We start from the raw sequence: 14,166 nt of genomic DNA on the forward strand, positions 1-14,166 counted from the left end.
CAAAAAAAAAAAAGTTTATTTATAAAATACTGACAGTTTGACAGGACATAGGACTTCTGGCGGTATATATTTCAAATCAATTTCTTTCTTACCTTTCATTTAAAAAATAAACTTGCTAACAAGCTATATGACATATAGATATATTTATTTTTCTTACAGATAGACACCTGCCATAATGAATACTCTCCCTATAATTTTTCATTATAGCTTTTAAATCAAAAAAATAAAGATTTGTACCGAGTTTTGTTTTGGGAGTCTATATGGGTGGAGGAAGGAACACACTTAAATGCTTTGGATTTGTCTTTTTATGGAAACAGAAAGGTGGGGGTTGTCCCAAGGGGGTGGAGGGGCACCTGTGCTCAAGGTGTTGGTTAGGGTGGGTGTCCCTGTATGGGATCACAGAGGCACTCAGGAGCTGGTGGTGGCTGTCTGTGGGTCCCCTCTTTCCCCCATTGATGGTCCAGCTGGCTGGCTGCACGCATATGGTGGCACCTTCACTGTGTGCCACTCGAGAAGGCGAGGGGAACCCCTGCCTGGGGCAGTCTAATGTGAGGTTCTGGCACCTTTAGAAATGCTGTCCAGGGCAGTCATGGACAGCAATGACAGAAGGCCTCGAAAAGCAAGGGCTGGCAAGGCAGCCCAGCTGTGTCCTTGTTCCCTCTGATTCCTGGGCAGTGTCAGGTTTGTGGTGGAGAGGGGATAGGAGAGGCAGCAGCTCGGGGGTTGTAAACTCCCTGTTGCTCTCTGGAGGAAGATGCTCCTGGAATCCAGAGCAGCTATTTGGTTAGTCTTGGCAATCTAGGCGCAGAGCCTGCAAGAATGCAGGAGGCAGGCGCTGCCAGGAGAGGAGAGAGCCATGCCAGCCTGCTAAGTGTGGGCTCCTGAATACAGGGCAGATTTCCTCAGGGCACAGAGAGGCAACAGCAAGAGGGCTAGGCGTGTCCTTCTGTGAACTTGTTCCCCATAGTCACAAGACAACAGCCCTGGCCTCATAGGCTCAGGAAAATGAAAGCTTCCCCTTACCCAGGGTCGGTGCCCGCCTGCCATACCCTTAGAATATGGTGGGGTATCTGGGTGGAGTTCTTGGAATTCTCCAGTACCCAGCAGAAATGTAAACATAGGCCAAAAGATCTCATTGAACAACCTAGAGTTCCACAGCTGGAAACCTACTGGGTGTCCAGCTGTGGCTGTGGCTGTGTAGGTAATAATTCCCCCACCCCACCCCCCCACCCCTGGCAGGCAGTGCCAAAACAGAGGCTCTCACCCTAGGCTCTTCTCCGAGTTGTAGCTTGTAATGTGCTCAGCTGCTCGGGTAATAGGTCTCACCGATACCCCAAGTGCAAGTGACCCAGGCTGTCCGTGCCTCATGAGGATGAGAGACAGCCAAGGGGCCGTCAGAGGGCATGTCAAGAGCCCCTATGTTAGCACACATAGATGTATGCTCTGTGCATATCTTTATATGCTTATATGTAAGCCCAAGTTTGTGCACAAGGATGCCAGCAAGGGTTCCAGTGAACACATGGAGGACGGAGGGGGATCTCAGTGCACAAGGTGATTTGTTAAAGGCAAAGGAAAATTGGCCTCCTGTGCAACACCACACACACACACACACACACACACACACACACACACACACACAAATGATTTTTTTAAAAACACATTCCCACTTCCTCTTTAAAGCTCCCTCACTGGACTGGGCTGGGCTGGGCGAGGCTGGGCTGATAATTCCCTAATGTAAACTCACAACATCCTTAAATGGTTAAAGCCTCCGAAGACAGGAGGAAAAAAAAAAAAAAGATGAGAGTTGTTTTAAAAAGACACAAGGGACGGACAGTGAGCGTGGCAGTGTGAACTCATGCAGCCGCTGCCTCTGCGGATGTGCGGCTTTGGAGATGTCAGATGCTGCGGGGGCTGGGGTCCAGGCGACTGACAAAGTTCAAGGTAGCCCTGGGAAACCTGCGTCCCTGGAGGGGCAAGGTCTCTGCCAATTTGTTGTCCTTTGGGGACAAGGCTGTGCTTCCTGGCTTAAGAGCCTTTGCAGCATCTGCCTAAGAGAAGTCACTGTGAAAAGCAAACTGTTCACACCCAGCAGTTGGGTCACCTGCCTGCTGACCTGGCTTCCCGCATCTCTCTCAATATCCCAGGGGTCAGGTGTGTAGGGAGGAGAGACCACATAATACTCAAGTATGTGCTTTTTTTTTTTTTTTTTTCGAGACAGGGTTTCTCTGTGTAGCCCCTGGCTGTCCGGGAACTCACTTTGTAGACCAGGCTGACCTCAAACTCAGAAATTCGCTTGCCTCTGCCTCCCCAGTACTGGGATTAAAGGTGTGTGCCACCACGCCCTGCTTAAGTATGTTCTTAACTCAGGCTTTGACCCTGGCTTCTCTGCCCAGTGAGAATTAGCAGGGACTAGAGACTGCTGAGAATGGCTACAGGCTCTCCACTAGGGCCTCTCAACAAGGCCAGCAGTAACTGCTCTGCTGACTCCCCGCAAGTCTGACCCTTTATTGAATTGGACATGCCCCAGTGAAGCCTATGAAGGAGGCAGCCAAGCATTTCCAGCAGCAGGGCGAGCTTTAGGCTGATTCCTGTCCCCAAGGGCCCAAGTCAACCCAGGACATCAGAAAACCACCTCCCCAAATCCTTGAGTTGGAAGGCCTGGAAGGCTGATGAGAAGCTCAGGCCCCCCGTGGTTTTTTTTACAGAACTTTCCTGGGAGGAACAGCTTTCCCTCCCATCAGCTATTCTTGTCCCTTGATGCTATCTGACCCGCCTCTCCTGGCTGGGCTGACCATGCATCTCAATTGCTGTGTGCAGTTTGACAAGGCTTCCTGGCTGACCCTTCTTTGGTCCTTCCCAGCTCTGCCTTCACTGAACCCCGCCTGGGAGATATTAGGGGGAGTTGAAGTGACCTTTTGTGGGGAAGTGGACCGTGAAAGGTAGCATGGTCCTCAGATGAACTAAGGCTAGAAGCCCCAGAGACTGGCTGCCCCACTCCTCAGATTGCACTTCCCCTCCCCCTCCCCCCTAGTGGTGTCCCGGGACTTCCCTGCATCCCAGCACCGGCCCTGCGACGATGGCGTGGGATGAGTGCAATCTCCCTGCGTTCTGCTTCCCCAAGCGGTCATGCCCTGTGGTAGAGCAGACACGGGACCCACAACCTTATAACCTTTGATTCTTTATAAAGCCTCAGGACCAGGGACTGGACCGCCCCTCTGGGCCCCTGTATGTTGTGGTAGAGACAGAGGGCGGGGCTACACAGGTCTTAAAGTGAGAAAGTTGTTGGGCAAGAGTTCCAGGGTATCCTCTTAAGAGGAGCCCCTGGACCCTTTTTCCTCCGAGTTCATGGGGCAGCTGCATGGGCTAGCAGGAAGGTGTACATTCATAGGAAAGCGATAATCTGAACATAGAACCTTCCTCCTGCCAGGCTGGGTGGGCTGTTTCCTATCCTAGGCACTGCCCCCAACCCTTTGTTTCCTTTCTCTTAGGGTTGGGCTGGTGGATCAGAAGGAATAGCCAAGGTTTTATCCTTGCGTCTCTGACTTCCTGCAGGACATCTCCCTGAAGCATCCCTTAGTGTGGAGCCAACACCTTGGGTCTCCACTCCCCAGATGTTACCTTTCCTTATCAGCATTCTGGGAAGTGAATCCAAGCAACAGGAGGCTCAGTTATGTGGCTGTGGAGGGATTCTTTCTCTCCCAACCCTTAGGCCCTCTTCCTTGAATTTACAATTAAAAAAAAAAATTGTTTTGTAGGAACAAGGAAGTTGCTAAGTGGATTGATTCTTACCATTTGATTTTTCTTTTTCTTCCAAAATAAGCCAAATGCTTGGTGAAGAAGTTGTAACGAGGGCCATGAGCCCTTGGGGGATGCCGAGGCAGGGCAGGGGGATGACAAGGCCACGAAGAGCCAGAGACAGCAGGCAGGCTTCGCCTCTGAGCACACCCATCCTTTTTGCAGAGGGGTAAAGATACCAAGCCCAGAGATCTAGCACAAGTGTGAGGGGTGAAGCCATCTGCATCTCTAGAAGCTTTCAGATCCCTCAGCCCCACCTGCCTTATGGCTCACTCTCTCCAGTGCCCCAAGCCCCTCTATCCTCCGTAGAAGTGAAGACTATCTGGTCTCCAGCCCTCCACACTGCAAAGTGGACCCCAAGGATGTGAAGCCATTGCAGGTCACGTGTATCCAAGTCCGCCTGTGGGTTTCTTCTCCCTCCGCCCGTCCTCCAACCCGGCTTTGCTGGCCCTGGAATCTCTGGAAAAATAAACTTGGGAGGTGAAAAGTTGAGTCGATGTCTTGGTGGGGTTTTCTTGCGTGTTTTCTGGCAGGCGTTTTGGGAAGTGGCAAAGGAAGATTTTGGTGTCTCTTTTTTCTCCCCATTCTTTCTCCTCTTTTGATGTCAAACAAAGGATGAGAACCCAGCTATGGGAGCCCGAGAGCCAGGGGCGAGGCTGCTGGGGGGACGGTAGAGGGTGCTCTGCTGACTCGGGGGATTCGGGGGGTTTTGGGGCGTTGGAGTCCGGCTGGCCTTGGGCCGGAAGAGGCTGCCTTGCTGGGTGCTGTTACTGTTGGGGACAGTGACGTGGTCAGGTTCGCCGGAATCACTCTCTGTGTAGCTGTAGGCCTGGGCCCGAGAGATGCCTTTCTGTTGGCGCCGCCAAGAGTTGTAGTATGTGGGGTCACTGATGTAATGGTTGACAAAGGAGTGGGCTTTCTGGGTGTTCGTGTCCACTTCGTACTCACTGTCACTCCCCTAGGAGGAGAGAATGGGGTATTAGTGAGGTCAGGGCTCAAAGGCACAGAACATTCTGGCTCCATTCTCTGCTCTGCCTCTTTCAAGTGAGGGTATTGATCTCAACACTGTTAGCATTTTGTCTAAGCTCCGCCCCACGGTTACCTGGCAACGGCCAGGTGTGCCTGACTCACTATAAAAGGGGCTGCTCGCCCCCTCTGCTCTCTCTTGCTCTTGCCTTCTTGCTCCAGCTCCTTCCTCTTGCCCCTTCCCCCTCTCTCCCATTCCCTTACCCTCCCCCCCAAGTGCTCATGGCCGGCCTCTATCCCAACCCCCCTCTCCCTTTCTCTGTCTCTACTAACCTCTCAACTCCCCTCCTCACACCCTGAATAAATATTCTATTCTATACTATACCTTCGTGTGGCCGGTCCCTCAAGGGGACCTCAGCATGGGCCCATGGAGGCAGCCCCTTCCCCCACACCTGATTATACCTCCACCAAACATATTCTTTCCTTCTTTATCTTTTTTACAAACACAACAGTGTCCCTTCACACGCCCTTTCCTTTTTCTTCCGGGAGAGCCAGTATGAGGTGACAGTGACGGCCAATGTGTTGTCAGAGCATGAAGGCATCTTTGTCTCTCTGTGGTACTACGGCTTCAATCGTGCCAGGCAAGTGGTCCTACTACTGAGCTACCCTGTAACCCACTTTCCAGTTGTTGTTGTTGTTTCCATTTTGAGACAGGGTTTCCCTAGGCTGGCCTTGAACTCACTATGCTGGACTTCATTTTGCAATTCTTCCTGCTTAGCCTCGTGACAGGTAGGATTTCAGACCCATATGACTGCACACTCGAATCCTAACCTTTTCTCTTCCCAGTTGAAATAAAATTCACTCAACGTTAAAGCCAACCATTTTAAAGTGAGCAATCCAGCACTGTCCAGTCTGTGTGTGACCCTGGGAGCTATCAGGTCTACCCGGCTCCAAATACTTTGGTCAATTCAAAGTACAACCCTGAACCTATTAAGCCCCCCCAACCCCACCCTGATAAACCCACACATCGATTTTCTGTCCTCAGGAACAGCCTGTTCCAATTCTCCACACAAAGGGGTACACATTATATACTTTCTGTCTAGCATCTTCTTTTTGTTTGTTGGCTTTTGAGACAAGAACTCATTCTTCAGCCTACGATGGCCTGTAACATATTATATAGTCCAGGCTGCTCTCTATATGTGGCAATTCTCATGCTTTGGTCGCCCGAGTCCTTGCAATGAAAGATGCCGTGCCCATCTGTATGTGATGTCCTTGACTTAGCACATTGATTTAAGGACGGTTTGCATCTCTGATCCTTGACCACCCATGACAAGATGCTATCTAAAAAAAAAGTTGTTTTTTTTTAGATTTATTTAATGTGTCGATGTTTTGCTTGTATGTTTGGCTGTGTGCCGTGTGTGTGCCTGGTCTCTAGAGATCAAAAGAGGGCAGTGGACCCCAGAAATTGGAGTTATGGACAGTTGTGAGCCACCCTGTGGGTCTTGGGAATCAAGCCAGGACCTCAGCAAGAACAAGGACTCTTAACCACTGAGCCATCTCTCTAGCCCCCTAAACACATTCTAACCTGGGTCTGTACTCTGTGACAAGGGATAACGTTTGAGCTAGATAAAAGACTTGGGAAGCCTTGGGCAGTGAAAAATCATATATGATTCAGGATAAAAGTAAGCCATCTAGGAAACCATCATAAAAATAGTGTCATAGGTCTGGCCTGGTGGTACACGCCTTTAATCCCAGCACTTGGGAGGCAGAGGCAGGTGAATTTCTGAGTTTGAGGTCAGCCTGGTCTACAGAGTGAGTTCCAGGACAGCCAGGGCTACGCAGAGAAACCCTGTCTTGAAAAAAAAAAAATAGTGTCACCAAAAATGTCTCAGCGGTGGAAAACATCTCCCACTCTTCCTAAGAACCTGAGTTCGAATCTCAACCCCCACGCTGTGCAATTTACCACAGTCTGTAATTCCAGCTCCAAGGACTCTGGTACCCTCTTTAGGCTTTTCTGGGCTCCTATGTGCATATGTACATGAATCACAGAATCACATACACACATGAAACTCTTTTTTTTTAAATGCTAACAAAAGATCCAAATTCTCCTATGATGACTTTGGAGGCCGTCCAGCCCCCAGGAATGTGAAATATTCAGTTATTCTTAACTCTGTTAAGACATTCTGTGGTTCTAGGCACATGCTGCTTCGGCAGGAGACAAGTTGATCTGAACTGTAAACTCTGAATTGTGGAGCTGAGACAAGTCGATCTGAACTGTAAAGTCTGAATTGTGGAGCTAAAATTACCGCTCTCCTCCCCCACCCCAAGCTTCCAGCCATGTTTTGAGAAGGAGTAAGACAACAACAGATGGAGACTCTGGGGAACAGACCAGCTTGGATGGAGAAAGGCACACTTGGTGACATATAGCCCAGAGGTTGCTACCAAGGCTTGCCTGGCTGCTATCCAGCTATGTCTTGCCTTCCTCGTCCCTGCCCACCAGTGTCCCTAGCTGGCCAATTCACCATTTATATGAACCTAAGGAAGACATGTTTGTCAAGGGGAGTGCTGGCAACAAAATCCATCTAGGCCAACACCAGTGAGTTTGGGATGATCCACTGTGTCCCATTTGACATCGGGAGCAACTGGAGGTGACTTTGTTCCCTGGCCACGGAAGATGGAATGCACAATATGTTCTAGGGACAAAGCCCTCTGTGGCTTCTAGACCCTCAGGAGAGGCACAGCTATGCTGGCTTCTCAGGCAGGCACTCCTGCGGAGGCAGGAGCTGCTGACTTGGCATTTCTGTAATTAGTTCTGAATTTCACACCTCTGTGCTGAGGTTGTGAATTCACTATGTGGATGCTAAGGCTGTCTCAGTGTGCATGTTGCCAGGATACTCATACCTTGGGAATACTGATGCTGCATGGGTACTGGTGTTAAGTGAATACTGATGTGGGAGTACTACTGCTGCATCATGAGTACTGTTGCTATTGTGAGTACTGATGTTGTGGGAGTATTTCTGCTGCACCATGGGTACTAGTGCTTTGAGTACGGATGTTGTGTGGGTACTACTGCTGCATCATGGGTACTGTTGCTAAGTGAGTACTGATGTTGTGGGAGTACTCCTGCTGCATCATGGGTACTGTTGCTATGTGAGTACTGATGTTGTGGGAGTTCTACTGCTGCATCATGGACACTAACGCTAAGTGAACACTGATGTGGGAATACTGCTGCATCATGGGTACTGTTGCAAAGTAAGTACTGATGTTGTGGGAGTACTCCTGCTGCGTATTGTTGTTATGAAAATACTAATGCTTCATGGGTACTGCGGTGAATGAGTGCTCACACTATGTGACTCAGCACTGATTCTGTGAATACTAAGGGGCTTGTGTGAGCACTAACATTGCATGGGTACCAGTACCATGTAAGTACTTATTCTGTGTGAGTACTGATGTTATGTGAAAGAGAACACTGGGGCTGGAGAGATGGCTCAGCAGTTAAGAGCACTGACTGCTCTTCTGAAGGTCCTGAGTTCAAATCCCAGCAACCACATGGTGACTCATGACCATCTGTAATGAGATCTGACGCCTCCTTCTGGTATGTCTGAAGACAGCTACAGTGTACTTAGATATAATAATAAAAATAAAATTTAAAAAACAAACAAAAACCAAAAATAACAACAAAAAAAGAAAAAAAGAAAGAGAGCACTAATGCCCAGTGAGTACTACTGGTGTGCAGGTACTGGTACTAGGTACTGACTGAGTGCTGATGCTATGTTAGTACTTATGCCGCATGGGCATGAGTACTTTGTGTGCTGATGCTGAATGCAGAGACAGAGGGTTTGCTGGGATGCAGGTCTGGTGGGGATTTAGCTCAGATCTGCCTGATTCTCTGATGTCTACACTTGCACTTACTCCAGGGTTCCTGGAAGAGAGTGAGAGTCCCTCCCTGACTCCCAGGGAGGCAAACACTCCCCAGCCATTGGCTAACTTCCTTCCCTTCCTTTGATCCCACCCTTGCTCTCCATCTTTCTGCAGTCTCAGCTTCTCCCCCTTGCAGCCTCCAAGTACCCATCTTTCCCAGGAGGGTAGGCCCACAATGGACAGCCCTGCCAGTCAATTAGCTTTGGGTTCAGGGCAGCACAATGTGAGAGCCATTTGTGTGTGTGTGTGTGTGTGTGTGTGTGTGTGCACCCATCTGTCTTCCCAGAACAAAAGACATATAACAAGAAGGATCCATATGTTGAGGCCAGGCTAATACCCTGAGGCCAGAGGCTGGGGGCCATAGTGGTGGTTGTGGCAGTGATGGGTGTGGGGGTAGGGTGGCGTGTCTCTCTTCTGGTAGGGTCTGGAGGTGTAGAGAACCAGGTTAGAGCATTCTACTAGCTTCCTGTCTTGAAGAGCTTGCCAGTGTCTCCAAGGCATCTAGAATTTTCGCTAGCCCTAGGCTTCCACATTTGGGAGGAGCCCCAGATCAAGGTGGGCCACTTCTACAATTGCTGAGCCTCTGGGGTCAGAGTTGGTGCCATGGCCCTTGCTAGTAAAGCATGTTTGTAACCAATACTGGCAGGCTTTCGGCCTTGGTGGACCGGTCTGCAAAATGGTAGCTTGTGACCTATTAGGCGAAGAGGAGCCAAAGCAGGCAGGAGTAGAATAAATGGTATTATTTGGGGAGAAAGGCTGGGGCGGGGACAAAGTTTCAGTGGGAGAGATCACAAGGGGCCAGGGATTGGACAGTGCCTCAGTGACGTCACTGGAATGGGAGGGACAGCCTCCCTTGCTAGGCAACAGTGGGTGGGGTCTGATTTGGGGGGGATGAGCTGGGTCCACTCTGGCTCTTTCAGGCCCAAATCTCAAAGCCGGTTTATCTATACTACCTCAGACCAGCAGCTGCTATCTCGTGAGCGCCCACTGAATGCCTGGCCCTCTGGGAAGACAGCCCTGACAGATGGGAAGGCTGGAAGTGGGGGTTGGGGGTGCTGAGGTGGGGTCTGAAATGTTAGCTAGTCCCTCCTCCAGCTCCCTGGGGTCAAGGAGGAAGGTGGGTGTCTTTCCCTCAGACTAACAGGGCAGTTCCCGCCTCCACCTCCCTGAACATCTGTTTCTTTTCAGGGTGGGGGTGGGGTGAGAAGAAAGAGTGCGAGGGGAGCCAGGGGCTCCGATTGTAGCTTTCAACCCTCTCTCAGTAACTGAATGCGGTGTCCCGGGAGCGGGCAAGCACAAAGGGGGCTTTCAGGGACCATCCTGCCAGGCCGTCAAGCGACTGCTTCAGTTCCCTGGCCTCTTAACAGCTCCTCAAAGCCACTCAATCAGCAATTACTCGGTCGCAGGAGCGGGAGGGAGGGCAGACGCCAGGCTGGGGTACAGGAGTGGGGAAGGGACCCAGAAGGAGGGCCAATTGTAAAGAAAAAAGCTGAAATCTCAAAGGGGAGAAAAAGCCCTTTGCTCCTTTGCTCCTCTCTTGTACCAGACTCAGCTGGTAAAGGTTCCTGATGACGAGAGCTCAGGGCATAAGGGGCAGGTTTGAGGTATGGGACCAGGCAGGTAATGTGTGTGTGTGTGTGTGTATGTGATGTGTATTGTACCCGTGTTTGTGTGTTTGAGTGTGCGTATGTGTGTGTGTGTCTGTTCTTATTTTGAGGACTTCAGAGACTATGAGACCCCCCTCCCTCATCTGGGGTTCCAGGGGATCGGTCCTGTCTGACCACACTCTGGACATAGTGCTCTGTCCCTGTTCCTTGGATAAGCTAACTTTTGGGGCAGTGTGGCTACCTTCTTCAGGGTTGGAGAGGTTGCTGACATGCTAAGGGGCCCCAGAGCATCTTCAGAGGACTCCACTGATTTTCCTGTGAGGGCTCATTTTCAGAACTTTGGGCTCCCCGTGTGAAAACAACTTGAGAGATGTCAGCCTATGCAACCCATATGTCTGTCTAGGATGTCTGTGGTCAAGGGCCTTGAGGGAGGTTCCCGAGGGAGGTTTGGGAATGGATGTTGTCCTCAGTGTCATCAGGACAGATGGAGTCCCAGTCACCTGCTCTTCTGAGCTCTGTAACCAAGAGCTTACTTAATGTTGGCCATTTCTGAGTATCCGAATCCCCCAGTGCCTTATGGGACATCAACTCGTTACCAAGGCAGGGCTGTTAGGCTCTAAATGAGATGCATAAAGTATAAGGTTTGGCATAGATAAGATATTGACCAAGTTCTCTGTCCTGTGGTATCTTTCTCTTTGGGCTAAGGAGAGGAGAGACAGACAGGGCCTTAGCTGAGCCTGTTCCAGGGATGGCCCAACCTGATGGACAAGAAACAAAACGGACAAAAAGATGAGAAACATTCAACAGACAGAGGCCTTAGGGGAAGGGGACAGTGTACCTGACTCGGACCGGCACACACCAAATGAGTACCCGCATCTTCTAGGAACACCCCTCCCCCCCCCTATCCCTCTGTCACATGCCTTTGAGTAGTGACCTTTCCCCCAGGTCTTTTCAGTGCCTCAACTTCCTCAAACGGCAGGAAATAGGACGAAGTTAGGATACCCCTTTCTTCCTACAGTTAGTCGTTATGGTTCCGTGATATCTGAGAACCGAGATGTGTGGTTATTTATGCACAGGTGGCCCTCTCCGACAGACCATAATAGGATGTCACAAAGCATCTTTTGCTTACTGCTTCAGCTACTACCATTGATGTGTCTGGTGTTATTCAAACCTGGGACCCATAACCCTACCCCTAACTCTAACCCTGATAATATACAGGCAGTGCTACTGGCCTGCTATCAGAGGCCGGTGGCTGATTACGTCATCCCCCCCCACCAGGTGTTCTAGGCGTCTGTTGCAGGGTCCCATCACCCACCACTGTCTCTGTCTGCGTGATCTCTTTCGATCTCTGCCTGTCCCAACTTCTCTGTCTTCCTCTCTGCATGTGACTTCCCTGGCCCCATTCTCTTTGAGATCAGTGAACCGCCCCCACCTCCCCCAAGAGCTGCCTCCAATAAACCCGCTTCTATACTTTTGATTCAGCTTGAATTGGCTTATTTTGTTGGTGGAGAAAACCTATTATCTGGTACCATTCAGTGGTGTGGTCCAATGGCTGTTGAATGTGTACCCCAAGAAAGGAACCAGTGAATCAAAGAATAAGTTCCATGGAGACAGGAAGTCAACAGTCATTTCTTCAATGTGCCTGACCCACATAAAGGATAGGAAAGGTATAACAGGGAGTTGGGGGGGGGGTCTGGACTTTTTTTTTTTTTCTTTTTTGGTTTCTTGAGACAGGGTTTCTCTGTATAGCTCCTGGCTGTCCTGGAACTCACCCTGTAGACCAGGCTGGCCTCGAACTCAGAAATTCGCCTGCCTCTGCCTCCCAAGTGCTGGGATTAAAGGCGTGTGCCACCACGCCTGGCAGGTCTGGACTTTTTGAGGTGTGTGTGACTGCCCTTCCCCCCATACCACCACCACGGTTTCTTATTGTTTTAACCTAGAAGTAATCTTAATGTCATCAGCACCTTCCAGGGATTTAGAGTGTCATGTACCCACAATTCTTAGGGCCCATCCTGACTCCTAGTAAATGCTCCATATCCTTAATACATAGATGTGACTGGTCCCACACATTTTCTTTAAATGTTTTCACATAGACTTGATTTTTTTTTCTTTTTTCTAAATGAGCTTTAAGCTGGCCAAGCACAATCCTGCTAAGAACTGGATATTAAGATTGGAAGACATCAGCTGTGGGCTTAGTGTTTCTTTCCCATTGAGATGCAGTTGAGTGCCAAATATACATATTTTTCCCCTACTAAACTTGTGCTGTTATTTTGAAAATGAGTTGGGATGGAGCCAGGCTGCATTTTTAGACATTTCACCAAACAAGCCACAGACAAATTTCTTCGGGTGTGTCTTTCCTGTGTTGGGGACTGTCTCTAGCAACTCTTGAGGCATGGCCCTGGGTCCTTGGGAGAAGCCAGCCTCTGCCTCTAGCCCTTCACCCACAGCCCTCTGGGGCCTTTCTCACACTGCATCTTATCATATATGTTTACTTTTAAGTCAAATTGACATTTTGTTTATGACTATCTCACAGGATAGAGGCTGGACAGACTTGTATCAGTTTGGAGAACAAGATTTGGGTGGCCTGACTTGGAATATAAACCAGGCTGCACACTCATGCACAGGGGGCCTGGGGGAGGGGATGACGAGGGGGAAGGGTTGCCAGTCCCCAGGGACCTGCATTTGTCATCTGCCTAGGACAGCCATTAGGGTCACACTCCAGACCCTGATTGATAATCCAGAGAGCTCTGGCAGGGATGTCTGAGGGACAAGGTTAGCTGTTCTACCTCCACATGTAACCCTGCAGACCCCAAGGAGCTCCTGGGGGCGTGCCAGAGTCCTATCTCCATCACCTCCGTGTTCTGAGAACAGGCTCAGGAAATAGGCCAGAGGCCAATGATATAGTTCAGGGGTAAAGTTTTCATCTAGCAAGTAGGGGACTTTGTGTCCCATTCCCAGGGCCAGAGAAAGATAGGGAGAGAGATAGGGAGGGAGAGAGAGACAGGAAGATTTGAGAGAAGTTAGAGAAAGCTCTTCCCCATTATTCTGCTGGAGCTGTCCTAAGCCAGAGGCTGATGTAGAAACACAGTTCCCATGGTTGTCAAGTGTAGAAGTGCAGAAGAAAGCCAGCTAGAATTAGGGTCCTGTGTTCCTGGTAATTAATTACAGAGTGGTAAAGCTGACTGCCTGGGGTCCCTCTGGTGACACTTAAGAGCTCTGGGATGTGGCTACTTACCAACAGCTAGGCACACATATTATTGACAGTATAGAATGCAAGTTTCCTACTGGGAGTAGGGGCCTGCTCATCCCACACTCCCATCTCTGAGATGCAAGGGTCCTAGTGAACCTGGAATCTGGGTTCTCTGTGGTGGGCCTCCAGCCAAGTGTTTGGTTGCCAATAACACTATTGACAGCTCAAAGACCCGATTCCCATTCTGTGCCTTCTCTGGAGCCTGTGAGGAATCAGGTATCCCATGGCTTCACTTCATCCTGTTCAGTGTACCATGCTGCCTGCCTTTGTGTTTGTGTGTGTGTGTGTGTGTGTGTGTGTGTGTGTGTGTGTGTGTGAAGGGCTACTAAAGACCTTCCCAGTCAGAAGAGACAGTGTGTGTGTGTGTGTGTGTGTGTGTCTGAAGGGCTACTAAAGACCTTCCCAGTCAGAAGAGACAGTGTGTGTGTGTGTGTGTATGTGTGAAGGGCTACTAAAGACCTTCCCAGTCAGAAGAGACAGTGTGTGTGTGTGTGTGTGAAGGGCTACAAAAGACCTTCCCAGTCAGAAGAGACAGTGTGTGTGTGTGTNCCTTCCCAGTCAGAAGAGACAGTGTGTGTGTGTGTGTGTGAAGGGCTACAAAAGACCTTCCCAGTCAGAAGAGACAGT

The 14,166-nt window shown here is 49.9% G+C and overlaps 1 protein-coding gene across 1 annotated transcript in view; it reads right to left on the minus strand.

The window, feature by feature from the left end:
* The window catches only part of Sdk2 (sidekick cell adhesion molecule 2), a 281,294-nt gene continuing 267,128 nt past the window's right edge, over positions 1 to 14,166 (minus strand). Inside the window, exon 45 of the mRNA XM_021175806.1 lies at positions 1 to 4,753. Within this exon, the coding sequence (XP_021031465.1) occupies positions 4,400 to 4,753 (354 nt within the window). The 3' untranslated portion in view covers positions 1 to 4,399. The remainder of the gene's footprint in view (positions 4,754 to 14,166) is intronic.

This window comes from Mus caroli, chromosome 11 (genome assembly GCF_900094665.2).
Source record: "Mus caroli chromosome 11, CAROLI_EIJ_v1.1, whole genome shotgun sequence".
Taxonomy (NCBI): domain Eukaryota; kingdom Metazoa; phylum Chordata; class Mammalia; order Rodentia; family Muridae; genus Mus; species Mus caroli.